Genomic DNA, 26,196 nt, shown 5'->3' with positions numbered 1-26,196 from the left:
GAGGCAGCGGGGCGGGGGGGTCCAAAATTGTGGGGCTGGGGGCACAGCAGGGTACGGACGGGGATGGGGGTACCAGGGGGGGCTGAGCTACCCCAGGGCAGAGGGGCTGGGAGGGTCCGGGCGTGGGGGGCTGAGGGACCTCTTGATCCCCCTTTTCATCCCCTTTTCACCCGTTTTTCATCCGTTTTTCATCCGATTTTCATCCCCCTGTTGATTCCCCCCGCCCAATTCCCACCCCGCGCCCCCAGCCCCGCCCCCTCCATCGATCCCGCTCTAGGCCCCGCCCCTCGCTTTGAGCCACCAATCAGCGCGGGGCTTGAGTTTAAGCTCCGCCCTCCCTGCGCGGGGCGGGGCCACGGCGGCCGCGCACACGTGGGGAGCGACTGCGCTTGCGCAGAGCGGCACCGGGACCGGGACCGGGACCGGGACCGGGAGCGACACCGGGACCGGGAGCGGGGTACGAGGGGACACCGGGGCCGGCAGGGCCACCGGGAGCACCCAGGAAGGGGGATGGAGACCGGGAGCCACCGGGGGAGGCCATGGGGATTGGGCGGTGCACAGAGACGGGGCACCGGGACGGGGGTGAGGGGCACGGGAACGGGGACACACCGGGGCACACCGGGACTGGGATGGGGACCGGGGGATACACCGGGACGGGGAGCACGGGAACCGGGGGGACAAACCGGGACTGGAACGGGGACCGGGGGATACACCGGGACACACCGGGTTGGGGATGGGGACCGGGGACACACCGGGACTGGAACGGGAACCGGGGGGACACACCGGGACTGGGATCAGCACCGGCAGCACCTTTCGCAGGGGGACGCAAGCCACACCGGGGAGCACCGGGAGCGGGAACGGGGTGGAACCGGGATGGGGAACAACCAGAACCGGGGATGGGGGGGACAACCGGGACCGGGGATGGGGGGACAACCGGGACCGGGGATAGGGGAACAACCAGAACCGGGGATGGGGGGACAACCGGGACCGGGGATGGGGGGACAACCGGAACCGGGGATGGGGGAACAACCGGGACCGGGGATGGGGGGACAACCAGAACCGGGGATGGGGGGACAACCAGAACCGGGGATGGGGGGACAACCGGGACCGGGGATGGGGGGGACAACCGGGACCGGGGATGGGGGGACAACCGGGACCGGGGATAGGGGAACAACCGGGACCGGGGATGGGGGGGACAACCGGAACCGGGGATGGGGGGGACAACCGGGACCGGGGATGGGGGGACAACCAGAACCGGGGATGGGGGGGACAACCGGGACCGGGGATGGGGGGACAACCGGGACCGGGGAACAACCGGGACCGGGGAACAACCGGGACCGGGGAACAACCGGGACCGGGGATGGGGGGGACAACCGGGACCGGGATGGGGGAACAACCAGAACCGTGACCGGAGCGGGCTGGGTACCGGCAGCTGTGTCCCGGTGTGCCGGTGCCGGTACCGACGGCGGGGTCCCCGGTGTCCCCGGTGTCCCAGCCCGGGGCCGGCATGGCGGGCCGGGGCCGCGGCCGGGGCCGGGGGCAGATGTCGTTCAGCGTGGAAGCCGTGGGCATCGGGAAGGGGGAGGCGCTGCCGCCGCCCACCCTGCAGCCCTCGCCGCTCTTCCCGGTGAGTCCCGCGGCAAAAACGGGAAAATTGGAACAAAAAAAGTTCATTTATTAACGGGAATAGAGTTGTTATTAAAATTGCAATATAACTAGAGTAGTAAAAATGGGGATAATTTGCATTAGGACAATAGGAGACAATGAAAACAAAGAGTTAGGGACAATTAAAACAAAGATTAGTAGAGGTAACCTTTTCTAGGCGAAATAAACCCAAAAAATGACCCACGTTAAAGAGGATTAACCCTTAAAGGCAACAGCCTGTTGCATCTTCCTACAGCTCATACAGGAGTTATGCATACATTTATGAGGAATTTATGCATAGCAAAAAAGTTCATTTGTTAACAGGAATAAAGTTGTTATTAAAATAGTAATATAATTAGAGTAGTAAAAATTTGGATAATTCGGATTGGGACAATAGGAGACAAAAAAAACAAAGAGGGACAATTAAAGATTAATCCAGGTACCTTTTCTAGGCAAAATAAACCCAAAAAAGGACCCTCATTAACACAGGATTAACCCTTAAAAGCAACAGCCTGTTGCATATTCCTACAGCTCATACAGGATTTATGAATCGAATTTATGCATAACAAAAAAGTTCATTTGTTAACAGGAATAAAGTTGTTATTGAAATAGTAATATACTTAGAGTAGTAAAAATTTGGATAATTTGGTTTGGGACAGTAGGATACAATAAAAAGAAAGAGTTAGGGACAGTCCAGGTACCTTTTCTAGGCAAAATATCATTTTTCCCCCCGGTGCCCAGGCCCTGGAGCGCCGCGCCCCTTTCAATTCAAGAAACTTAAATTTAAGAAACTTCAATTTAAAAAACTTCAATTTAAGAAAATTAACCCAGCATCACTTTCTACCATAGCACATACAATATTCAATTCAATATTGGTAAAAATCCACTCACAAATACCATTTTTCCCGTCGTGCCCAGCCCCTGGAGCGCCGCGCCGCGCCCCTGTCTGCCCCTTTCAATTTAAGAAATTTCACTTTAACAAACTTCAATTTAAGCAACTTCAATTTCAGAAAACAAACCCAGCATCACTTTCTACCATAGCACGTACAATATTCACTTCAATATTTTTTAAAAATCCACTCACAAATATCATTTTTCCCATCTGTGCTCAGCCCCTGGAGCGCCGCGCCCCTTTCAATTTAAGAAATTTGAATTTAAGAAACTTGAATTTAAGCAACTTCAATTTCAGAAAACAAACCCAGCATCACTTTCTACCATAGCACGTACAATATTCAATTCAATATTTTTTACAAATACCATTTTTCCCCTTGGTGCCCGGCCCCTGGAGCGCCGCGCTCCTTTCAATTTAAGAAACTTAAATTTAAGAAACTTCAATTTAAGAAACTTAAACTTAAGGAAATTAACCCAGCATCGCTTTCTACCGTAGCACACACAATATAAACTTCAATATTTTTTACAAATACCATTTTTCTCCCGTCATGCCCAGCCCCTGGAGCGCCGCGCGGCGCCGCTGCCCGGCGGCGAGGAGGGCGAGTACATGCTGGCCCTGAAGCAGGAGCTGCGCCGCGCCGTGAGGGGGCTGCCCTACTTCGTCAGACCGGGGGCACCCCGCAGAGGTACCGGCCCCGGTGTGCCCGGTGTGCCCCGGTGTGCCCCGGGGGTCAGGGAGGGAGCTCATCCCAAATCCTCTGCCCCGCGGCCCCACGGCATGCCCAGAGCTCCCCTGAGCCCCCCTGTTTTATCCCCCCCCACCCCCATTTTATTCCCATTTAATTCCCATTTTATTCCCATTATTTATTCCCATTATTTATTCCCATTATTTATTCCCATTTTTCACCCCCCCCATTTTATTCCCATTATTTATTCCCATTATTTATTCCCATTATTTATTCCCATTATTTATTCCCATTATTTATTCCCATTTTTCACCCCCCCCATTTTATTCCCATTATTTATTCCCATTATTTATTCCCATTATTTATTCCCATTATTTATTCCCATTATTTATTCCCATTTTTCACCCCCCCCATTTTATTCCCATTATTTATTCCCATTATTTATTCCCATTTTCACCCCCCCCATTTTATTCCCATTATTTATTCCCATTATTTATTACCATTATTTATTCCCATTTTTCACCCCCCCCATTATTTATTCCCATTATTTATTACCATTATTTATTCCCATTATTTATTCCCATTTTTCACCCCCCCCATTTTATTCCCATTATTTATTCCCATTATTTATTCCCATTTTTATCCCCCCGCATTTTATTCCCATTATTTATTCCCCCCATTTTATTCCCCCCATTTTATTCCCCCCATTTTATTCCCCCATTATTTATTCCCCCATTATTTATTCCCCCATTATTTATTCCCCCAGTATTTATTCCCATTTAAGTCCCATTATTTATTCCTCCCTGTTTTACCTCCCCCATTATTTATTCCCATTATTTTTTCCCATTTTTATCCCCCCCATTTTATCCCCCCATTTTATTCCCATTATTTATTCCCCTCTGTTTTACTCCCCCCCGTTTTACCCCCCTCATCATTTATTCCCATTTTTTATCCCCCCCATTTTATTCCTATTATTTATTCCCCCCACTATTTTATCCCCCCATTATTTATTCCCCCCATTATTTATTCCCATATTTTTATCCCCCCCATTTTATTCCTCCCATTTTTTATTCCCACTTTTTTATCCCCCCATTTCATTCTCCCCCCTCGTGCCATCATCCATCCCTCCCCATGTGTGTCCCACGGGTGTCCCCAGGGTGGGTGTCCCCAAATTGTCCCCAAATCCCCCCACAATGTCCCTAAATCCCCCAAATTGTCCCCAAATCCCCCAAAATGTCCCCAAATCCCCCCAGAGTGTCCCCAAAATATCCCCAAATCCCCCCAAATTGTCCCCAAATCCCCCAAAATCCCCCCAAATCCCCCCAAATTGTCCCCAAATCCCCCAAAATGTCCCCAAATCCCCCCAAATTGTCCCCAAATCCCCCAAATTGTCCCTAAATCCCCCAAATTGTCCCCAAATTGTCCCTAAATCCCCCAAATTGTCCCCAAATTGTCCCCAAATCCCCCCAAATTGTCCCCAAATCCCCCCAAATTGTCCCCAAATCCCCCAAAATGTCCCCAAATCCCCCCAATTTGTCCCCAAATCCCCCAAAATGTCCCCAAATCCCCCCAAATTGTCCCCAAATCCCCCAAATTGTCCCCAAATCCCCCCAAATTGTCCCCAAATCCCCCCAAAACGTCCCCAAATCCCCCCGTGCCCCCGCAGACATCGAGCGCTACTCGGACAAGTACCAGCTCTCCAACCCCGTGGACAGCGCCATCGACTGGAACCCAGGTGGGGGCACCCAGGGGTGGCACTGAGGGGTCCCGGGGGGCACAGGAGGGGTCCCGGGGGGCACGTGGGGGTTTTTGGGGTGCCCCCAGCCCCTCTTTTTGCCCCCCCAGACTGGAGGCGGCTCCCGCGGGAGTTGAAGATCCGCGTGCGGCGGCAGCGGAAAGGCCGTGAGTGACCCCCCCTGTGCCCCCCCGGGGGTCCCCTTTGTCCCCTGGGGGGGTGACAGTCCCCGGGGGGGGGTGACAGTGCCCCGGGGGGGGGTGACAGTCCCCTGTGCCCCCCAGGACCCGCTGCCCCCGTCCCCAAGAAGCCGGTGGCACTGGACAAGGAGGAGGCCATCAAGAAGCTGGAGGTGCGGAGGTGAAATTTGGGGGTGGCACCATGGGGGGATTTGGGGTTTGGGGTTTTGGGTTTGGGGTTTGGGATTTGGGATTTGGGGTTTTGGATTTTGGATTTGGGATTTTGGGTTTTGGACTTTGGATTTTGATTTTTGGGATTTTGGATTTTGGGATTTGGGATTTTGGGTTCTGGATTTGGGGTTTTGGATTTTGGGTTTTGGATTTGGGATTTGGGATTTTGGGTTTTGGATTTGGGATTTTGCATTTTGCGTTTTGCATTTGGGATTTGGGATTTTGACGCTCCCTGAGCCCCCCCAGAGCCTGGAGAAGAAGGAGGAGGAGGTGACATCAGAGGAGGAAGAGGAGAAGGAGGAGGAGGAAGAAGGAAAGGAGGAGGAGGAAGAGGAGTACGATGAGGAAGAGCACGAAGAGGTGAAAAAAAGGGGGGGAACCTGGGGGGTTTGGGGGGCTCAGGGGTGCCCGGGTGCCACCGTGTGCCCCCCGTGTGCCCCCCAGGAGACCGACTACGTCCTGTCCTACTTCGACAACGGCGAGAGCTTCGGGCCCGACAGCGACGACAACGGCGACGAGGCGGTGTACTGACCCCAAAAGGGGCACCCCAAAAGGGGTACCTGAAATGGGCACCCCAAAACTGGCACCTGAAATGGGCACCCCAAAAGGGGCACGCCAAAACTGGCACCCCGAAACGGGCACCCCAAAATGGGCACCCTGAAACGGGCACCCCGAAACGGGCACCCCAAAAGGGGCACCCCGAAACGGGCACCCTAAAAGGGGCATCCCAAAATGGGCACCCCAAAACGGGCACCTCGAAATGGGCACCCCAAAATGGGCACTGCCCCATAGCCAGGGCACCCCAAAAGCAGGGACACCCCGTTATCCTCTGGGAATATTGGGGTCCCTTTGGTGACATTGGGGACCCTTTGGTGACATTGGGGTCCCTTTAGGGACATTGGGGTCCCTTTGGGGACATTGGGGTCCCTTTGGTGACACTGGGGTCCCTTTGGGGTCCCCGTCCCCCCCCCGGGGTCGGGGTCCCGCCGCCGCCTGCCATTCCCATTGTCACCACCAGGTGGCGCCGCTGCTCCAGGCCCGGAGCTGGGGCGCGACCCCTCCCCAAATTTTGGGGTTTTTTGGGTGGATTTTGTGTGAATTTTAAAGGATTTTTGGTATTTTTGGCTCAGTTTTTGGGTTTTTTTTTTTTGCGCGGGGGGGGTTGGGTAAGGGGTTTAGAGGGATTATAAATGGGAAAAGGGGTTTTGGGGGGATGAAATGTGGTTTTTTGAGGTGGAAAATGTGTTTCTAGAAAGAAGAAAATGTGTTATTTCGGGAGGAAAAGCTTTATGGGGAGTGGAGAGTGGTTTTTTTTTGGTGGAAAAAGTGGGTTTTTAGGACATAAAAGTTTTTTGGGGTGAGAAGGGTGTTTTTTGGGGTGGGAATGTGGATTTTTGGGGAGCAAAGGTATAGCTTTGGGGAGGGAAAGGTAACTCCTTGTGGGTCGAGATCTCTTTTTTGGGGGAAAAATTTATTTTTGGGGAGAGAAAAGTATGTTTCAGGCGGAAGGTGCATTTTTGAGGGAGAAAACTTTGTTTTATTGTGGGGTTGTTGTTCTTTAGAAGGGCAAGGTGTATTTTTTTAATCATATTTTAGGGGTTTTGGTGAAAAACTGGATTGTTGGGGAGGAAAAGGTAGATTTTTTTTCCAGGAATGACTTTTTAGAGTGAGAAAATGTGGATTTTTGGTGGGGAGAGCCCCATTTTGAAGCTGTTTTTGACAGGGGGGGAATGTTTTCGTGGGGATAAAGGTTTTGAGGAAATGCAATGTGAATTTTTTTAGGAGGAAGGAGTGGTTTTTTCTCCCGGGGGGGTGTGTTTGTGCCTCAGGGCTGCTCACATGAGTGTCACATGCTGCCCCCTCTCCCCCCCCTCAACCAGTTCCTGTTCGAGCCCAAGAACGTTCCAGCAATTGTGGATTTCCTTGCTCCTGTACCCTTTTTATCCCTTTTTTTCCCCTTTTTCTCCTCTTTCCACAAACAATCTGTATTTTTTTGGGTGGGTTCTGTCCCCTCCAACCCTGGGGGAAGGATTTGGGGCAGGGCAAGGTGCCCAAATCCCTCAGGTGTTTGTCACCCCCATGGGCGTGCCTCAGTTTCCCCGGTGCTGTGGGGTCTGCCCCATTTCTGCGGCTTCCCCCTTGATCCCATCCCGTATTTCCCACCCCGGAATTCCTCCCCTGCTCCCCTGCCAGTGCTCCCAGTTTAGCCCAGGCCCTTTCACCCAGTTGGAACCGGGCAGGAATTTCCAGAGCCAGCCCAGGGCTGAGAGCTGATCCCAAACCGTGGGGAAGGGGAGAGAAATTTGGGGTTTTTTTGGGTTTTTTTGATCCCCTAAAAAACCAGGGGGGTTCAAGCTGAACCCCCAGAGCTGCTCTGGCACAAAGGCCAGCCCCAGCAATAATGGGAGAGGTTTATGACCTTAATTACTTTAATTAGAGCTGTAAATGGGGAGGGGAGCAGGGTTCAGCCCCGTGCTTTGGGGTGTGGGGGGATTTTTGGGGGTGGAACTTTTTCCAGGGGGGAGGAAAAAAATCAACATTTTCAGGCCAGTAGGGGACTGGGAGTGTCTGCCTGATTTTTAGGGGCTTTCTGTGCCCCCCTTTTCTTCTCTCAGCCCAGCCCAGAACATTTTGACCTTTTCCCTCCTTGGCCAGCAGCCACAGCAGCTCCGGTTCCAAAAAAAAAAAAACTGTGGGGGATTTTGGGGGGGTTTTGGGGGGGTTCCAAGTGGGAAAAAGGGCGAGAGGCAAAGCCAAGGTCACGGCCTTGGTGGTGGACACCGGCACCTTTCACCCAGATCCCAAAAATGGGCCGGGGGTGCTCCCAGAGCAGGGCCAAAAAAAGGCAGGAGAGCAGCTCCTGCCTCAGTTTCCCCACTCTGCACCCCCCCCAGCTTGTTTTTTTTTTTCACTTTCCCTTCTTTGAATTGTTTTTTTTGCTCAGCTTTTTTGCTTTTTTTCTCCACTTGGAGAAAACAGGAAACTTCCCCGAGGCTGCTCCCAGAAAAATCAGAAAACTCCCCCAGGGCTGCTCCCAAAAAAATCCCAGAAACCCCCCCAGGTTTGCTCCCAAAAAAAACCCAGAAGCCACCCCAAAAAAACCCCATAAATTGGCTTTTCAAGTATTTTTGAAAATAATGTCACTCCTGATTCCAAAGGGGCTCCTGCCATCCTCCCACCCCTGAGAGACACAACACAACGGAACCGTTTCATTTATTTATTACAAGTTTATTACAAATTTCGCCCCCCAGGGGCCACGAAAAGGTACAAAATTTGCATTTTTGTGCTTTCCCCCCCACCCCTGAAACGCTATTTACAAAACCAGAGTACAAAAGGTCGTGACACCAGCTCTGTGTCACGACAGGACGGAGTCACCGAGCGTCCCCCTCCCTGGGCGGGAGCACGGGGCAGCCAGAGCAGCACCCAGAGTCACGAAATTAAGATGGAATTAATTAAAACCACCATTCCCTGTCACAACACGCCACCACAGGGCAAGGACGGGCAGCCTGCGTCCCAACAGCCATGAGGATTTCCAGCTGGATCTGCCTTGTCTCCCCAACAGTCCTTGAGGGGGTTTTTTTATCCCCTCGAGATGGGGAATGCAGCAATTCCTGGGGATGCAGCAGCTCCCGGGGATGCAGCAGCTCCCGGGGATGCAGCAATTCCTGGGGATGCAGCAGCTCCTGGGGATGCAGCAATTCCTGGGGATGCAGCAGCTCCCGGGGATGCAGCAGCTCCTCGGGAGCCCCCTCCAGGTGTTCTCCCAGATGTGCTGCAGGTTTGGAGTCCAGGCGAGCTGTGGCTCTCACTGCACGTTGTTGTTGTTGTTGTTGTTGTTGTTACCACACGGATCCACCTGGCCCACGGAGCAGGAGGAGGGTGAGGGGTGCAGGCAGGAGCCCCCGGATCCGCCTGGCCCCTCCCGTGCCGGCGCCGGGCTCACCTCCGTGTAGGTGGGCGGCGGCATGAACTTGAATTCGGGCGCGTACATGAAGATGGGGCTGTCGAAGCCGTCGGGATCGTCCAGCAGGGGCGTGGTGGGGCTCTCCAGGCGGTGATCCTCGGGAACGATGTCCAGGTAGCACGGGGGGGCTGCGGGGATGAAGGGAGAGGCTGTGAGCTCAGCTGGGAGGGTTACTGAGGGGCTCCCACACGCTCTGATCCCGCTGTTGTCTGATCCCAGCCCGTGGATCCCACCCCACTCACCCTCTGGAGCATCGGGGAGGTTCAGGTCCACCCAGCTCATCTCGGAACTGGTCTGACTGGCCATGCTGGAGCTGCGGCTGCCGATGCCAGAGCGGCTCCCAATGACCAGGGGCAGCTCCAGGATGATTTTCTTGGAGCCTGGCACGCTGACATAAATCTGCAGGAAAAACCAAGATTTAGCAATGTGTCAAACAAAACCCCGAGATGAAGAGGATGCCCAGAAGGAGGAGGAAGATGAAGGCTCACCTGCAGGAAATACTCCACTCTCAGGATGTTGCAGCCCAGGATGGAGGGCTTGAGCTTCTTCACACGGATGGTTTTGCCACGCCAGGACTCCGAGGTGCCGGAGATGATGTGGTTGCCACGAACGCAGGAGAGCTTCTGGCAGAAGACCTTGGTCTGCCCGTTGGCCAGGTAGGTGTGCTTGGCCACGATGGCTGCCTTGGGCACCACGATGCGCGAGCAGGTGTTCTCAAAGTCGGCGTTGATGCAGATCTCATCGCCTGCCAAAGCAATAATCAATATTTTAACGATGCTCATGGTTTTCTTACTGGTTTCCCACTCCCAGTTCTCTGCTGGCAGCAATGCTCACCTTCACAGAAGCCTTTCCTGTCGATCTGCGCGCTCACAGACACGCGGCCGTCGGGGATGAACATGCACGACACTTTCTTCTCCTTCTTGGCTGCCACTGGAGACTGTGGGGAGAAGGAACAGTCAGACACTGGCCCCATCCTGTCCTTCCCACCCTCCACCCTTCCTTCCTCCTTTCCTTCCTTCCCTTTTTGCAACCAGCCCTCGAATTCCTCTGGAGTACAGAACAAACCCCACCCAGTGTCACTTTCTGGAATCATCCACAACTCCCTAATCCCACCCTTAATCCCACTCAGCCCAGATCTGATTAAAGACACCTGGGTGTCACTCAACCTCCCCAAGGGATTATTCCCTAAATCCCTTAGAGGGGAAAGGGGCTCACCAGCAGCTCTGGGGTGTTCACATCCACAGGATCCATCACCTCGAAGCGTTTCTTCACCTGCTGCGTGGGGCAGGCTGGACGCTCCAGAGAAGCCTTCACCCAGTAATCCACAGAGCCATACTTCCCCTTGAACGTGGTGCCCAGCGGCCTAGAGACATGCAGGGGGTCACTCCAGGGCCCAAACACGGATTTTCCACTTTAATTCCATCCCCAGAGGGCAGCTGCTGCCTCATACTCACCCCTGGGGCAGCTCGAAGCCGAATTTGTACTCGTATTTGTTGCCGGGTCTCAGGATGACTGACCCGTCCTCATCTGGAAAAAAAAAGGGCAGGGCAACATCAGCTAGAGCTCCAGGGTGATCCTCAGCTCCAAGGGAGTTGGCTAACACCTGTCCACACCCCGGGAACCCTGTGTTCTCTGCCTGCACCTCAGCAACACCCCGGGGCAGAGCACGGCGTCTCGGCGGCTCCACCCCAGCCCCAGCTCCCCCCGTATCTCCCAGCTCCAGCCCCAGGGTGTGATCCCGTGCCCGTCCCTGCCCGTGCCACCAATGCTACCAACCCCTGGGGAGTCAAAACATGGCACAGGAGCAGCCCAGGCTCTGATTTTGTTCTTTAGCTCCCAAACTTCGATTTAGTTTGGCCAAAGTTGTAATGTTGCTAAGTTTTCCTAGATTTGGTCATTTTTCCAAGCTGCAAGCACAGCATCAACTCTGTGATCAAGGAGCTTCACTGGGATTTAGGAGTATCCTTCCCAAACCCCTTACCCCCACTGGGACCTAGGGGGACCCCTCCCAAACCCCTTACCCCCACTGGGATCTAGGCGGACCCCTCCCAAACCCGTTACCCCCACTAGGATTTAGGGGAACCCCTCCCAAACCCCTTACCCCCACTGGAATCTAAGGGTACCCCCTTACCCCCACTGGGATTTAGGGGTATCCCTCCCAAACCCCTTACCCCCACTAGGATCTAGGGGTACCCCTCCCAAACCCCTGACCCCCATCCACACCCCTTCTGTGGCCAACCCCCGAGTTGGGGTTTAAAGCCACCCTCGCCCCCCTTGCAGCCCCTGCTCTCACCCGTGGGCTGCTCCTCCAGCGCCAGCACGTCCTCGAAGCGCAGGTACTCCATCTCCTGCCGGCACTGGGCCGGGCCCTTGGCCCAGGTCACCCTGGCCACGCCACAGGCCAGTACCTTGACGGCGCTGACACGGGTCACCTCGGCCACCTCCACCAGCACACGCCCAGCCACCTTGTCCCCGCTGCAGTAGACTTTGTCGGGCTCGCTGAAGGCCACCATGAAGTTCTTCACTTTCTTGAACATCACCATGGCTGAGGCAGGAGGAGGGCGCGGGGCTTGATCAAGCAACGGCTGCAGGGTAGAGGAATAAAAATCCACCCCAGGCAAAAAAGAAAAAAAAGCGGTTGGACGCTTTGTTCAGAGACGCTGCGAAGTCTACACAGGACGCTCTGCCCCGGGACCTCAGCGCTCTGAGGGAGCCGCTACCGCCGCTGCCTTTTATAGGCTCGGGGGCCCCGCCCACCCCCGCCCGCGCCTGTTGCTGCCGGGGCCGCCACGCTGAGGGCGCGTGGCCAGGCGTGCTGCTCGCGTGATCAGCGCTCCCATTGGCTGCCGCTGCCTTGTTTACGGCAGCACTGACCAATCAGAGCAGCGGCAGGGGAGCGTGGACAGCGTGTGAAGGAAAGCCGCGCGTGTTCAGCGGGGCGGGACGGCCGGGGGCGGAGTGACAGCTCGGGGGGCCAATGGGGGGCGAGGATGGGCGGCGGCTCTGGCCAATGGCGAGCGCGGAACACGATGTCATGTTCCCAGGCTGGGGGGGGCGGGTGTTGGTCCCAGTTTGGGACAGGCTGGGTTGTACTGGGCGGACTGGGAGCGGCCGGGCCGGGCCCTGAGGGACGGGGGGGCTTCATTTCCTTCCTCAGAATCCCTCTCCCCACCCCCCTGGCTGGGGGCGCCTCCATTGCCCAACTTCAGCCCCCCCCCCGCGAACCTTCCCCTATTAAATGGGGTAAATTAGGGCGGATTTGGGGTCCGGATGGAACTGGGGGGCTCCTATGGGCAGGATTTCCCCCTCCCTGCTGCTTCCATCCCCTGGGATCCCCTCAGCTGCTTCTGAGGGGGTCCCTCAGCCCCCCAATGTGGTATTTTTGCCCCCCTCCCTGCACACACTTCCCCTATTTTTTGGGGTAAATAAGGGCGAGTTTGGGGGTTCAGCAGCCAAGCCTGAATTTGGGATTTGGGGGGGTTCCCTCCCTCTTTTGTATTTGTTGGAGTTCTCCCACCACCTCGGTGGTGTTTTTTCTCCCTCCTGCACACACTCCCTCCATTATTTGGGGTAAATAAGGGCGAGTTTGGGGGTTCAGCAGCAAAACCTGAATTTAGGATTGGGGGGTTCAGCAGCAAAACCTGAATTTGGGGGTTCCCTCCCTGTTTCTGGTGTATTTGTTGGAGTTTTCCCACCACCTCTGTGGTATTTTTGCCCCTCTCCCTGCACACACTTCCCCTATTTTTTGGGGTAAATAAGGGCGAGTTTGGGGGTTCAGCAGCAAAACCTGAATTTGGGGGTTCCCTCCCTGTTTCTGGTGTATTTGTTGGAGTTTTCCCACCACCTCAGTGGTATTTTTTCTCCATTATTTGGGGTAAATAAGGGCGAGTTTGGGGGTTCAGCAGCAAAGCCTGAATTTAGGATTTGGGGGTTCAGCAGCAAAACCTGAATGTGGAGGTTCCCTCCCTATTTCTGGGAGTGTTTTTTGCTTTCCCCTGTGTCCTGGGGGCACTTCCCCTTCCTCCTTCCCCAAATTACCCCTCCCAAACATCCCCCATCCCTCCCATGAGCCTGGCCCTGTCTTCCAGCCGGGATTTGTGCAGCAGGACATTTCTCCTCCCTCCCCAAAACAGATTTTCCTTCCCCAAAACCCCTCAGCTTTCCCTCCCTGGGTCAGCGTTACTCCAGAATAAGAATTTCCACTTTTTTTCCTCTTTATTTTTGGTGTTTTTCCAGCTCAGGAAGGCGCAGGGAGCAGAGGAAGGAGAACAATGTCCAGCAGTGGAAACGGGGCTGGTGTTTTTGTTGGGAGTTGTCCTTCAGGGTTGTTTGTCCCGCTGTTCCTGGCACTGTTCCTGCCCTTCCCCTCGCAGTTAATTCACACCTGATCGTATAAACCGATAAAGCTCAGGATAAACCGTGGGGAATAAACTGCTCTCCTGCCGAGCCACAGGACAGAATTCCTCCTTGGGAGGGGAATTATTGAGGCAAAAAACAGAATTCCTGCTTGGGAGGAGAATTATTGAGCCAAAAGCAGAATTCCTCCTTGGGAGGGGAATTATTGAGCCAAAAACCAGAATTCCTCCTTGAAAAGGGAATTATTGACCCAAAAACCAGAATTCCTCCTTGAAAAGGGAATTATTGAGGCACAGAACAGAATTCCTCCTTGGGAGGGGAATTATTGACCCAAAAACCAGAATTCCTCCTTGAGAGGGGAATTATTCTTAATTTTGGTGCAGAATGGAGGAATTACACCTTTTTTCCTCTAGTTCCTGTTCCTCCCACTAGGAAAAAGGTGGTGGGTTAATGGAGAATTTATATGTTTAATATATTTGAAATATATATATGTTTGAAATTATACATTTAATATAATTGAATTAATAGTTATTATAATAATATTTTAATTATTATAATGATATTTACTTTCATTATTATAATTCTATTTATTTTAAGTATATTTTTCTATATTTTGCTATATTTCTATTTATTTTTAACATTTTGGGGGTTTTATTTATTTATTTTCTATTTATTTTATTTTATAATTAATTTATTTTATTATTTAATATAATTATTCTAATTCGGTGAAAGGTGGGGAGCTTTTTCCAGCTTTCCCTGCCGTGGGATATTTGACCCCTGGGATCTGTGAGATCTGACCCCTGTCAGAGCCCTGTTTACGCTCTCCCTCTCCAGTTCCCATCCCTGTGTGTCTTTCCAAGGAAACCATCCCGAGCCACATTCCAGCAGAGCCAAAGGGCCAAAGAACTTGTCGGGAATATGATCCCGGGCACGTTCCACATCCCAAATTTCCTCCCTGAGCTCCTCCAGACCCGTCAGTCAGTGCTGCCCTTTCCCCCCCTGCCCTCCATCCCGAGGCAATCTGGAATTCCCTCGAGGCTCAGCCTTGCTCCAGGAATTCTGGAGAGGGAAAATCAGGATTTTCACTTGTAAAAATCAAATTTTCCACTATCAAAACCAAGAAAATCAGGGGAGAAATCACCAGCACCTCTGGGCAGGGACAACCTGCTGGCACTAAATTTTTATTTAAGGCATTTTTCCCCCTCCAAGCTGCTTTCCATGGCTCAGAGGATCCCCACCTGCATGGATGGGGAGAACAGCAGGATCCAGAATTTTTCCTGGAGTTTTTAAATAGGGAAAAGAGGTGGCCAGGCCACTGTGAGTGACTCAGCCCTCCATCCCGAGGCAATCTGGAATTCTCTTGAGGGTCAGCCTTGCTCCAGGAATTCTGGATGGATCTGGGAGGGGGAAAATCAGGATTTTCACTTTTCCAACTTTCCACTATCAAATCAAGAAAATCAGGGGTGGAATCACCAGCAAGGACAACGTGCTGGCACTAAATTTTTATTTAAAGCATTTTTTTCCATGGGTCAGAGGTTCCCCACCTGCATGGATGGGGAGAACAGCAGGCTCCATAATTTTTCCTGGAGTTTTTAAACAGGGAAACAAGATGGCCAGGCCAGTGTGACTGACTTAGCCCTCCATCCCAATCTGGAACTCCCTCAAGGGTCAGGCTTGCTCCAGGAATTCTGGATGGGTCTGGGAGTGGGAAAATCAGGATTTTCACTTTTCCAACTTTCCCACTATCAAATCTCCTTCAAAACCAAGAAAATCAGGTGTGGAATCGCCAGCACCTCTGAGCAGGGACAACCTGCTGGCACTAAATTTTTATTTCAGGTATTTTTCCCACGGGTCAGAGGTTTCCCACCTGCATGGATGGGGAGAATAGCAGGCTCCGTAATTTTTCCTGGAGTTTTTAAATAGGGAAACGAGATGGCCAGGCCAGTGTGAGTGACTCAGCCTGGGAATAACCCACTTCCAAAGGCACAGGGGCAGAAAACGGGCCCTGGGGTGACTCACTGCGGGCAGGTCCCGAGGAAGGAGCTGGGCACGGCCCTGCCTTGTTTTTGCCAGCACAGCTCTCTGGTGCTGATAAGATCCGTGGTTTATTCTGCTCCAGGTTATCGGCGTTGGTTGCCAGGAGAAGCCACGCTGCTCCTGGGGCAGCCTGGCCTTTGTCCTCGCCTGGACAAAATTCTGCTTTTGTCCAGAAAAGCAGGATTCGGTGGGGGTTGCTGGGGAGGAGGAAGGTTCCAGCAGCCCTGCAGCTTCTCGGGGATGTTTATTCCATATTTCTCACCTTATATGGATCCTTCCAGCACGTTCCAGGCTGGGAAGGGAGGGGAGAGAGGGGCAGGGAGGGAGCCACGGTGGTTGGAGAGCGGGGACAGAGTGTACAGCTGGGAGCTGGGGTGGAAAAGGCATTTCCTCTGCTTGTTTGTGCACGGGGAGCCTTGGGAATAGAGCCCAGCTGGGAGAAAAAAACAAAAAAAAATCGGATTGTGGGACTGGGGTGGCTCCTGGAAAGCAGCTGCTTGTGCCACAATGTGGGAAATAAATTTATAGGCTAAGAGGAAACGCTAAGCCTAGCAGAAAATTCACACAGAGAAAGCTTAAAATGAGGAATACTGCCTTAGAAATACCATAAAATAAAGCTAAGAATTAAAGTTATTTAGTTATTAAGAAAAAAAAAATTAAACTAAAAGGAAGTTTCAAAAAATAAAAGTAAATACTTAAAAAATAGATCTATAAAAATACATTATAATACTTAAAAAATAGAACAATAAAAATACATTATATACTTTAAAAAATAGAACGATAAAAATACATTATAATACTTTAAAAATGGAACAATAAAAATACATTATAATACTTAAAAAATAGAACAATGAAAATACATTATATACTTAAAAAATAGAACTATAAAAATGCATTATAATAAACCCCACAAACAGTAATTTTAAATTATCAGCTTTAAAGCATTTACAACACAGTGTAACTGCAACTAATAAACCAAAAAGCACTTGTAATATATTATAATTAAAAAATAGTTAACTTCTAATTGTCATAGCACAAATTATCACCTCTATTTTGGCAACATTTATTTTTATTCTATTTATTATTTATAACAATTATCTCTATAACATTTCTTTTCAACATCTAATTATAACATCTCTGTTGTCTCACCCTTCTCATAAAACTGAAAAGAAAGTAAAAATTTTTTAAAACACCTGTCAAAGTCAAAAAAAAAGCCAAAAATTCCCCTTTTTTGCTGTTTTGTCCCCAACAAAGGCTTTTGACCCCAGTGTTTGAGGTTCTGCAGGGACAGGGATCAGGATCCCCTTTTCCACTTCCTTCAGGGCTTGCACAGGAGGATTTTTTCCCCCAAAATCCCATTTTTTCCAGCTCCCACTGGAGACTGGGATGTGGAAGCTCCCCCAGCCTGGCCGTTCTCCATCCAGGCGGGATTTCTTCCCCTGTTTTCTGCCCAGAAAGTGATTTTTGGAGCAGGGAGGGGGAGATAAGGTTCCAGAAGAGCTCAGCTGTCCGTAAACAAGGAGGAATTCAGATCCCGGGTCTGCAGAGTCCCGTGTTTGTCATCTGCTCTGGCAGGAGAGGCTGTGACACCAGCGAGGGGCTTCCCCCACTCCGGGCAGAGCCCCTCAGGTAGCAAAAAAATGTGGAATTTTTCCTCCTTTTCCGCAGCTAAAACTGCTCCGAGGCAGCGAGCAAGAGCTGGGAGTGTCAGCTCGGGGAAGAGAAGTGTGGCTTGGAGCCATCTGGTGTCTGGAAGTGTCCCTGCCACGAGAAAGATGATGTTGAAGGTGTTTTCCAGCTGAAGAAACCTGGAATTCTGTGATTCCTTGTTGTTTTGGGCTGGAAATCCTGGCACTCTGGAGCTCTGTGCTGGACAGCTGGGTTCTGTGGACATCTAGAGGCTTTCCACGGAATGGCAGAGGATTCTCAATCACTCCATCCATCCATCATCCATCCATCATCCATCCATCCATCCATCCATCATCCATCCATCCATCATCCATCCATCATCCATCCATCCATCATCCATCCATCCATCATCCATCCATCATCCATCCATCATCCATCCATCCATCATCCATCCATCATCCATCCATCCATCCATCCATCCATCCATCAATCATCCATCCATCCATCCATCCATCCATCCATCCATCCATCCATCATCCATCCATCATCCATCCATCATCCATCATCCATCCATCATCCATCCATCCATCATCCATCCATCCATCATCCATCCATCATCCATCCATCCATCCATCCATCCATCCATCCATCCATCATCCATCCATCATCCATCCATCCATCCATCCATCCATCCATCCATCCATCCATCATCCATCCATTCATCCATCCATCCATCATCCATCCATCCATCATCCATCCATCATCCATCCATCATCCATCCATCCATCCATCCATCCATCATCCATCCATCCATCCATCCATCATCCATCCATCCATCCATCATCCATCCATCATCCATCCATCCATCCATCCATCCATCCATCCATCCATCAATCATCCATCCATCAATCCATCACCTCACTCCATCACAAGGCCACCACGTCCCCCTGTCACGGGGCCACCACCTCCTCTGGACACCCTGCAGAGTCTCAAACCCGAGCCGTAGGCATACAGGGGTTTAGCTCAATGTGGAAAACGTGCCAAGCATGGGACGGTCCTGGCCCATTCCCAAATTATTCCACCCTGCTCCTCCTCAGAGCCACACTGAGGCAGGACCAGGCCTCTTCCCCCACCCCAAATCAAGGAGCAGAACGTCGGCGCCAGTCCAAGTTGTTGATGTCAACAAGCTTGTTTCCATTGACGTCAGCGGACTTTGGATCGACCCTTCCCCTCCCTGCTGATGTCACCTGCTCAAAAACATCTCAGCCTCTCCATCCAGCTCCGACAGAGCCCGCTTGGGCTGGTTCAGCCCTGGGTAGCTGGAGCTGAGGGGGTTCAGGGTGGTCTCCCAAGAGGAAGAGGGCTCAGGAGAAGGTTCAGGTTGGATATTTTGGGAATTGTGTTAGTGGGAAGGAGGTCAGACGTTGGAACGGAGCAATGAACCATCGTGGATGTGTTCAAAAACAAGTGGATGTGATACCTGGGGTCATGGGTTAGGAGTGGCCTTGGCAGTGCTGCGGGACAGTTAATGATTAATGATCTCAGAAGTTTCTCCAACCTTAATGAGTCCATAATTCATCAGCCACAGCTCCTCCAGGTTGTAATCCAGTTGTCAGAAGTGTCCACCTTGGGCCACTCCTGGTGTAAGTCTGGCTTGGGTGGAGCTGCTGAGCCTCAAAGCTGGAACCAGAGCCCTCCAAATCACAATTCCTGGACATTTTCAGTTTGGGAGCTGCTCCCTAAATTCCAGAGGTGACTCCTGAGAAAGGGTTGGCAAGGAAAGCACCAGGCCCAGTCCTGGTGGTGCCGGTGATGTTCAGGAGGAGGGAAGGTCTCGTTCCATTGGGAACCTCCTTTCCCCATGGAATTCTTGTCCAATGGCTCTACAGGCCAACAACTAAAGGACAATTAGGTCCTGCATCATCAAATCCATCCCATTTCCACCAGGAGCTCCAGCACCACCCACGCTGCTCCTGAGGATTTCATCCCTAAAAAGGGATTTATCCCTATGGAGAACATTCTCCCCAAGGTGGATTTTATCCCCCCCCGAGGATTTTATCCCTCCCCAGATGATTTTTTTCCCAAAGGGACACGTCAGGAAGCAGCTTGCTTTCCTTTCCATCCACCCAAAGCTCTGGAGCCAGAGGAGCAAGGGAGGAAGGAGATATTCTTATCCTCATCTGCCACTGCCACCCAAAGACGTGAAGAGACAGATGACAGGAAATGGGGACTCAAAAATAGACCCCCTTGAATGTCAAACCCATCAGGGATTACCAGAAGCGGGGTAAAAACCACGGAGCAGGTCTGAGCACCCATCTGAGGGGGAATTCACGAGGAAATCCATGAAATTATTTCCTGTGTATTCTTTGTGCTCTTGGCACGAAAGAGCAAAGAGAGAGAAAAGCCCGTGGATGTATTGAAACATGAATTGTAGAACCTCCCTTGGTGGAGCCTCCGTGCCTGGAGCGGCGGAAATTCCCTTTCCCCCACGTCCACAAACCCTTCCTGCAATTCTGTGGGACAGGGACGGCCAAGTTTGTAATACTTTATTAAAAATAAAGGAAAGTCTTCCCTAAGGAAAATATTTCTCCTGTAGAACTCCATCTGCTTTAGTGAAATCCTCAGAAATATGTGAAATTTGCAGTTCTGCACCTTCCACGGGGCAGTGCCCTGCCCGTCTGTGTGCCCAGCTGGCTCTTTGCCATCAGGAATTCTGTTTTTCCAATCAGTCTGGGTTGGATTTCAGCAGCGACAGAGAATCTGGGCCCAAGGGAGAGAATTCCCAAGCGGTGTTTTGTCCTCTCTAAAACCTGACACCGGTCCCAAGTCCAGACCCGGCTAAAATCAGTCCACGACAGGTGCCAAGAAAACAAGGAAAAATAGCAACAGTGGCCTGGGATGTAGGAGGTCCCAAGCTCCACAGCTCCCACTGCTGGAGATCCACTTGTTATTTATCCTGGAAGAGGAACACATGGACAAAACCGGCTGATTTCTACTCAAAAGTCTCCCTCTTGGTCACCACGCTCCCCAAAATGATTTGTGGCCTTGCTCTGCTTTGGGAGCAGCTGAAGGAAAGGTCCCAAATCCATTAAAAAGAAAATTATTGCTGAAAATTGGGCTTTGGGCTTTGAGTCCATTATTCCTGGATTTATAGGGTTCCTGAGTGGAATTCTGCTGGATTAACATGGGGGAAAGTTGGGTAGTGAGTTATGGAAAGGCTCTGAGGGACAGAGGGGCTTTCTAACCCAGGGGGTTTATTTTCCTTTGAGGCACTGCAATGTCACATCCTTAGGGGAAAAGGAACGTGTCAGAATGGAACGGAAAAATTTGGATCTGCCTTCACGAGAGGAGCTGGGGGCAGCTTCACCATCCCTGTGAGACCAGTGGGTGCAAACCAGGGGTCACCTTTTCCCTCTCCTGGGTCTCTGAGACACCTCCTTCAAGGTGAGGAACCTCTCCTGGCTGCAGCTTGGAGCCAGCAGCTCTCACGGGTACCCCTTGGATCACAAGATTCCTGCAGGTACCCCAAGATCCCTCCAGGTACTCCTTGGACCACAAGATTCCTTTGGGAACCCCATGGGCCACAAGATCCTTCCAGATAACCCTTGGACCACAAGATTCCTTTGGGAACCCCATGGGCCATAAGATCCCTCCAGGTACCCCATGGGCCACAAGATTCCTCCAGGTACCCCAAGATCCCTCCAGGTACCCCTTGGACCACAAAATTCCTCCAAGTACCCCAAGATTCCTTCAGGTACCCCTGGAACAGGCAGATTAAAAGTGCAACAAAACAGCCCAAAGTCCACATGGGAGGAGGAAGAGGAGGAGGAGCAACGACGGAGAGCTGAGTTGGCAGCCTCCTCCAGCTTGGAAGATGTGAAGCTTCTCAGCGTCGGGCAGGAAGAGCCGGGCATCCTCCAGCGCCCCGTGCGCTGCCATGGTGAAGTTGACATCCCCCGAGGTGACCACGTCGAAGACGCACGACTGGAAGTAGACGTCCTCCACGGGCAGCATCTCCCGGCAGAGCGCTCGCGCCGTCTCCGCGGGCACGCGGCCGCGCCCGCGGGGGCTGCGGGACATGCGCTGGCTGCGGGGGCAACCTCCCACGCACAGCTGCAGGTCCTGCTCCTCCGTGAAGGCCCTGGCCACCTCCTCGGCGGCGCGGATGGAGAAGGAGAGCTGGCGGCCGGCCTGGCGCACGGCGATGGTGGTGCCGATGTAGGCGGCGCGGATCTCCACGTGCCGGCCGGGGCTGCGCTCCCGGATGGCCAAGCTGCTCCCGCCGGGGCGCGCGCCGCCGTTGACGGAGCCGTCCTGGAATGCCGCGGGGACGTTGTCCAGCTCGGCCTGGTAGACCTTCTGGTCGATGCATTCTTTCATGTTCTTGAAGATGATGGTCAGCTGTGGGGAGTGGGGTGGGAGGGGGATGAGTGTGGCGGTTGTGGTGCCATCCCAGGTGTTTGGGGTATCGCAGGATGGAGGTCCCACCTCACCTATCCGTCCTTAAACCCTCCCTGCCACAGTCCTTTGGGGATAACTACAATATTTTCTTCTTTTCTTAACACCATTTAAGCAAAACTCAGGTGGAGCCAAACCTAGCAAGATTCCTCCAGGTACCCCATGGACCACAAGTTTCCTTCGAGTACCCCTTGGACCACGAGGTTCCTTTGGGAACCCCATGGGCCACAAGATTCCTCCAGGTACCCCATGGACCACAAGATCCCTTCAGGTACCCCAAGATCCCTCCAGGCACCCCATGGACCACAAAATTCCTCCAAGTACCCCAAGATTCCTCCAGGTACCCCTTGGACCACAAGATTCCTCCAGGTACCCCTTGGACCACAAAATTCCTTCGGGTACCCCTTGGAGCACACAGTCACCTGACAGCAGCAGGAGTGTTTGAGGGTCCCCTCAAGAACCTTCACCACTGTTGTCCCTCCTTCCTCATCCCCCTGGGTTTTCCAAGGATTTTGGGAAGCACAGGAGGTGCCCTGCCCCTGGATTTGCCGCCCATCCCGTGCACTACCGTTACCTTGCTGGTGACCGTAGCGTTGGACCCCTTGGCCACCGGCGAACTGGTGGCCTGCACAAACAGGTAATCGTTGTCCAGCAGCGGCCAGGAGCCCTCCACGCGGCACGTGTGGAAGTCGTGGTGGAACGTTCGGATGTGGGGGTCCCCAAAAGCGGCGCAGTGCTGGAAGCCGGGCGGCCGGCCGTGCTTGTAGAGGAAGCTCCTCTCGTAGTCGCAGACGTCGAGCGCCTCGAAGCCGTGCGGGTTGGGCGCCGCGGGCCGCGGCGGGGCCGTGGGGCCTTCCTTGGAGCAGTTGTGGTGGATCATGAGGTCCTCGATGCCGTGCACGGCCGAGTGGAAGGCCAGGTCGCCGCGGCAGGTGCGGGCGGTGCGCCGCGCGCACAGCGAGTAGGAGCGCAGTGCGCTGCAGAACGCGGCGCCGCGCTCGGGCCCGCGCAGCGGCAGCGTGGCCGCCACGTACTCCGAGTTGCAGCGGAGGATCTTGCACTGGGAGGAGACTGGGAGAGGAGAGTGGTTAAAAGTAGATATTTTCACCCCCAATGACTCCATAAGTCTAATTGATTTTGATTTTTATTGTACTATATTATTTTATATTATATTTAATTCTATATACATTATTTAATATAAATATTAATATATATTATTTAATATATATTATAGATATTATATTCTTTTATGTTATATTTACATTACAAACCAAAATTAATATATATTATTTCATATATATTATATTATTATATTATTATATTATTATATTATTATAATTATGTTATATATATTATAATATTTTATATTATATTTACATTACATCCAAACCAAATCCAAACCAAAATTAATATATATTATTTAATATATATGAATATATTATATATATATTATATTATTTTATATTACATTTACATTACAGCCAAACCAAAATTAATATATATTATTTAATATATATATAATATATATAATATTATTTTATATTATATTTACATTACAGCCAAACCAAATCCAAACCAAAATTAATATATATTATTTAAGATATACTATTATATTATATATATCTTATATTATTTTATATTTTGTTTACATTACATCCAAACCAAAATTAATATATATTATTATATTCTATATATATTATATTATTTTATATTTACATTACATCCAAACCACCATCACTTTGGGTAAACAATCTCCGTATTGCATTCTACTTTTGCACAAACACAGGCACAGCAAATGAGATAAGAATTTTTTTTCTTTCTTGGATGTTCAGAGAATATGAAACCCAGAAATAGTCTGGGGAAGGATTGTGCCCTGCTTTTCTCTGTGAAGAGGAATGTGGCGACATGAGGAAGGGCAGCCTGTCCTCCCCCCGCCACCCCCCAGCATCCAGCTCGCGATTCTCCTGGAGATTCCTCCTGGAAGAGATTTCCTCCTGATTTTTACAGGGAACAGCTCTGCCCCGTGGATCCTTACCATGCCTGCAGAGGAAGAGGAGCAGCAAAGCTCGGAGGAAGAGGCCGGGGGTTTCCAGCTGCCCTGGGCTCCTACTGCGGGCAGCTCTCCCCATTCCCATCCATGTAGAGCTCGGGGGTCTCTCACCCTCCAGCAGCTCCCGGCTTCATTCGGCCGCTCCCCTGGAAGCAGAGGTGGGACGGGGGACACGGGACTGAGAGGGTTCCTGCAGCTCCAGCACCTCCAACCCTGCACCTCCCAGGCCACCACTTGTCCCCAGTGGCACCTCCACAGGGCTTTGGACACTTCCAGGGATGTGGCTCCACCTGGGCAGCCCCTGCCACGCCTTGAGCACCCTTTGCATGAGGAAATTTCCCCTGAGATCCAACCTCAATCCCTAAACAGCTTGAGCTGTTTCCTCACAGGGTGGGTGTGGAGCGTGTCACCCCACCCTCACTCTGGGGACGCCACCCGTGGGATCAGAGCCTGAAGCACCCCTGGGTGCCAACAACATCCTTGCACCCTCATTCCTGCTTTCCTCACCTGTATCAGCCTCTCCAGGGAGCTCCTTCCCTGTGGGACACACGGACGTCCTTGTCACGAGCTCTGCCCCAAGTGACAGCCACAGAGAGCCGTGGCATGACCCAGGAAAACTCCAGCCCCCCTGGGCTCCTCCTGCAGCTGGGTAAATGTGGGGTCCCACGAGCCCGGGGGACAAGGACGGAGCCCCCCGTGGCTCCTCGTCCCTGGGCACCTCTGCTCTGTCCTTTCGCCCCGCGGGGCAGAGGCGGGGGTTGAAATCGATCCTTCTAAATTTAGCTGGGCTCTGATCCAGCCGGGAGCAACAGCCAGAGCGTGGAGAAGGTGGGGCACAGGGGCTCCAGGAGCAGCTGGGAGCCCCCAAACCCTGGGGAGTGTGGGGTCGTGGGAGCTTCCCTGGGTTTTTCCTGCTTGGAAACCCCTGTGGGCACCACCCAGGAGTAGAAAAGCTTTTCCCTGTGGGACGTGTCCAGCAGGGAATGGGATGTTCCCTGACAGGAGAACACTTTTCCAGCACAGCCAAGTCCTGAACGCAAACACGGCACGGGCCAAAGTTGGCCAATGTCCCCAGGGATCGATGGCCAGTGTCCCCAGGGCTGGTGGCCAATGTCCCCAGGGATCAATGACTGCCAGACCACGCTGGCTGCACTCCTGAGATCCCACCTGCACGGGTGCAGGAAGTGGCTGCACCCTGCAAGGAGAAGGACTGGTCAGGAATGTCCCAAATTGGGATTTTTCTGTTCCATTCCAGAGGCCGTGGAGGAGCACGGGGGTGGGAAGTTGGTCCCTCAGCATTCCAGCACCCAAAAATCCCTTTGGGAACACACTCAGGAAATCTTTCCGTGTCCTAAACCAAGTTCCTGCTGTTTTCCACCTGCAGGGAGCAAATCCTGGTGCCCAGCCTATCCCAAAAGAGCACTGGGACTGGGGTGGGAAGATAATATTTGGGGAAATCAGCCACAGAGCTGGAAAATGGATCCCTCTTCTTTCCAGGTTGCACAATCAATCCCAAAGGATGCACTCTTCCTTCCATGCCATGCTTGGAAGGAAATAAATCCCCTCCCTCCAGAAATAAAGGAAATAAATCCTCTTCCTCCAGAAATAAAGGAAATAAATCCCATCCCTCCAGAAATAAAGGAAATAAATCCCATCCCTCCAGAAATAAAGGAAATAAATCCCATCCCTCCAGAAATAAAGGAAATAAATCCCATCCTTTTAGAAATAAAGGAAATAAACCCCATCCCTCAAAAACAAAGGAAATAAACCCTGAACCTCCAGAAATAAAGGAAATAAACCCCATCCCTTCAGAAATAAAGGAAATAAACCCCATCCCTCCAGAAATAAAGGAAATAAACCCCACCCCAAGCACAAATCCCATCCATCCACACCTCTTCCAAGGATCCCAGCACTCCACTTACCCCAGAAAATGCCAGATTTGGGTGGGCACCAAACCCCCCTGGAACCTGCAGAGGAAAATCCTGGTCCCTGCTCGGGCTGGGGATGGGGAGGGAATCCCGGCTGTTGCCAGCCAGGCTCGGAGCAGAGGGAGGAAAAAACAGCTGAAGATTCTGACAGGAGCTGGGTGGGCTCCGACAGCAATTTAAAAATAGCCAGGGGGGATTCTTGATCCCAAAAGGCAAATTCCAGTGGGGAGGGAGAGGGAGAAGGCAGAGAGAGGGTGAGGTGGGCATGGGGTGCACCCGAGATGCCCATCCTGAGGGATCTCCAGGTTTTATGGGATTTCTGTGAGCCAGAGGGGAGTTTGGGAAGAGGATCCATGTTCACCCCTGGAAAGATTTCCTACCGAGAAAGAAAAAAAGGGTAAATTAGAG

General features: G+C 51.9%; 3 protein-coding genes across 6 annotated transcripts; 1 reads left to right on the top strand and 2 right to left on the bottom strand.

Moving 5' to 3' along the window:
• Window positions 1–26: 26 nt before the first annotated feature.
• On the top strand, window positions 27–7,139 carry POLR3GL (RNA polymerase III subunit GL). Of its 3 annotated transcripts, none has more exons than XM_064401803.1 (8): window positions 29–457; window positions 1,496–1,627; window positions 3,092–3,221; window positions 4,888–4,956; window positions 5,067–5,123; window positions 5,241–5,308; window positions 5,613–5,726; window positions 5,811–7,139. In XM_064401803.1, exons 2-8 carry the CDS (start codon window positions 1,508–1,510, stop codon window positions 5,895–5,897), a joined length of 645 nt encoding a protein of 214 aa, XP_064257873.1. In that variant the 5' UTR covers window positions 29–457; window positions 1,496–1,507; the 3' UTR covers window positions 5,898–7,139. The 3 variants fall into 3 exon arrangements, with proteins under 3 accessions (XP_064257874.1, XP_064257873.1, XP_064257872.1); XM_064401802.1 differs by having other exon boundaries at window positions 1,433–1,627; XM_064401804.1 differs by lacking the exon at window positions 5,067–5,123 and having other exon boundaries at window positions 27–457; window positions 1,433–1,627.
• A 1,430-nt stretch (window positions 7,140–8,569) lies between these two features.
• On the bottom strand, window positions 8,570–12,051 carry TXNIP (thioredoxin interacting protein). 2 transcript variants are annotated; one of them, XM_064401799.1, is made up of 8 exons: window positions 11,624–12,051; window positions 10,785–10,857; window positions 10,546–10,693; window positions 10,165–10,267; window positions 9,819–10,075; window positions 9,573–9,729; window positions 9,310–9,458; window positions 8,570–9,222 (listed from the first exon to the last, which is right to left on the bottom strand). In XM_064401799.1, the coding sequence occupies exons 1-8, from the start codon at window positions 11,871–11,873 to the stop codon at window positions 9,172–9,174; spliced, it is 1,188 nt and encodes a 395-aa protein (XP_064257869.1). In that variant the 5' UTR covers window positions 11,874–12,051; the 3' UTR covers window positions 8,570–9,171. The 2 variants fall into 2 exon arrangements, with proteins under 2 accessions (XP_064257869.1, XP_064257868.1); XM_064401798.1 differs by having other exon boundaries at window positions 8,570–9,458.
• A 9,061-nt stretch (window positions 12,052–21,112) lies between these two features.
• Window positions 21,113–24,141, bottom strand: HJV (hemojuvelin BMP co-receptor). The gene is made up of 3 exons (XM_064401506.1): window positions 23,846–24,141; window positions 22,385–22,881; window positions 21,113–21,753 (listed from the first exon to the last, which is right to left on the bottom strand). Exons 1-3 carry the CDS (start codon window positions 23,943–23,945, stop codon window positions 21,127–21,129), a joined length of 1,224 nt encoding a protein of 407 aa, XP_064257576.1. The 5' UTR covers window positions 23,946–24,141; the 3' UTR covers window positions 21,113–21,126.
• Window positions 24,142–26,196: the final 2,055 nt, after the last annotated feature.

Source organism: Passer domesticus, chromosome 32 (assembly GCF_036417665.1).
Source record: "Passer domesticus isolate bPasDom1 chromosome 32, bPasDom1.hap1, whole genome shotgun sequence".
Classification (NCBI taxonomy): Eukaryota; Metazoa; Chordata; class Aves; order Passeriformes; family Passeridae; genus Passer; species Passer domesticus.
The sequence above is the reverse complement of the archived record's forward strand: the minus strand, read 5'-3'. Positions and strand labels throughout refer to the sequence as shown.

Bases quoted from the DNA above. Each gene is read 5' to 3' on its own strand.
- POLR3GL (XM_064401803.1), top strand. From the start codon at position 1,508: ATGGCGGGCCGGGGCCGCGGCCGGGGCCGGGGGCAGATGTCGTTCAGC. The intron at 1,628-3,091 runs GTGAGTCCCGCG...CGTCATGCCCAG, and splicing joins AGCCCTCGCCGCTCTTCCCG to CCCCTGGAGCGCCGCGCGGC. The intron at 5,309-5,612 runs GTGCGGAGGTGA...GAGCCCCCCCAG, and splicing joins AGGCCATCAAGAAGCTGGAG to AGCCTGGAGAAGAAGGAGGA.
- TXNIP (XM_064401798.1), bottom strand. From the start codon at position 11,873: ATGGTGATGTTCAAGAAAGTGAAGAACTTCATGGTGGCCTTCAGCGAG. The intron at 10,268-10,545 runs GTGAGCCCCTTT...TTCTCCCCACAG, and splicing joins TGAACACCCCAGAGCTGCTG to TCTCCAGTGGCAGCCAAGAA. The intron at 10,076-10,164 runs GTGAGCATTGCT...TTGCTTTGGCAG, and splicing joins CAGGAAAGGCTTCTGTGAAG to GCGATGAGATCTGCATCAAC.
- HJV (XM_064401506.1), bottom strand. From the start codon at position 23,945: ATGGGAATGGGGAGAGCTGCCCGCAGTAGGAGCCCAGGGCAGCTGGAA. The intron at 22,882-23,845 runs GTAAGGATCCAC...CTCCTCTCCCAG, and splicing joins CCTCTTCCTCTGCAGGCATG to TCTCCTCCCAGTGCAAGATC. The intron at 21,754-22,384 runs GTAACGGTAGTG...CACTCCCCACAG, and splicing joins ACGCTACGGTCACCAGCAAG to CTGACCATCATCTTCAAGAA.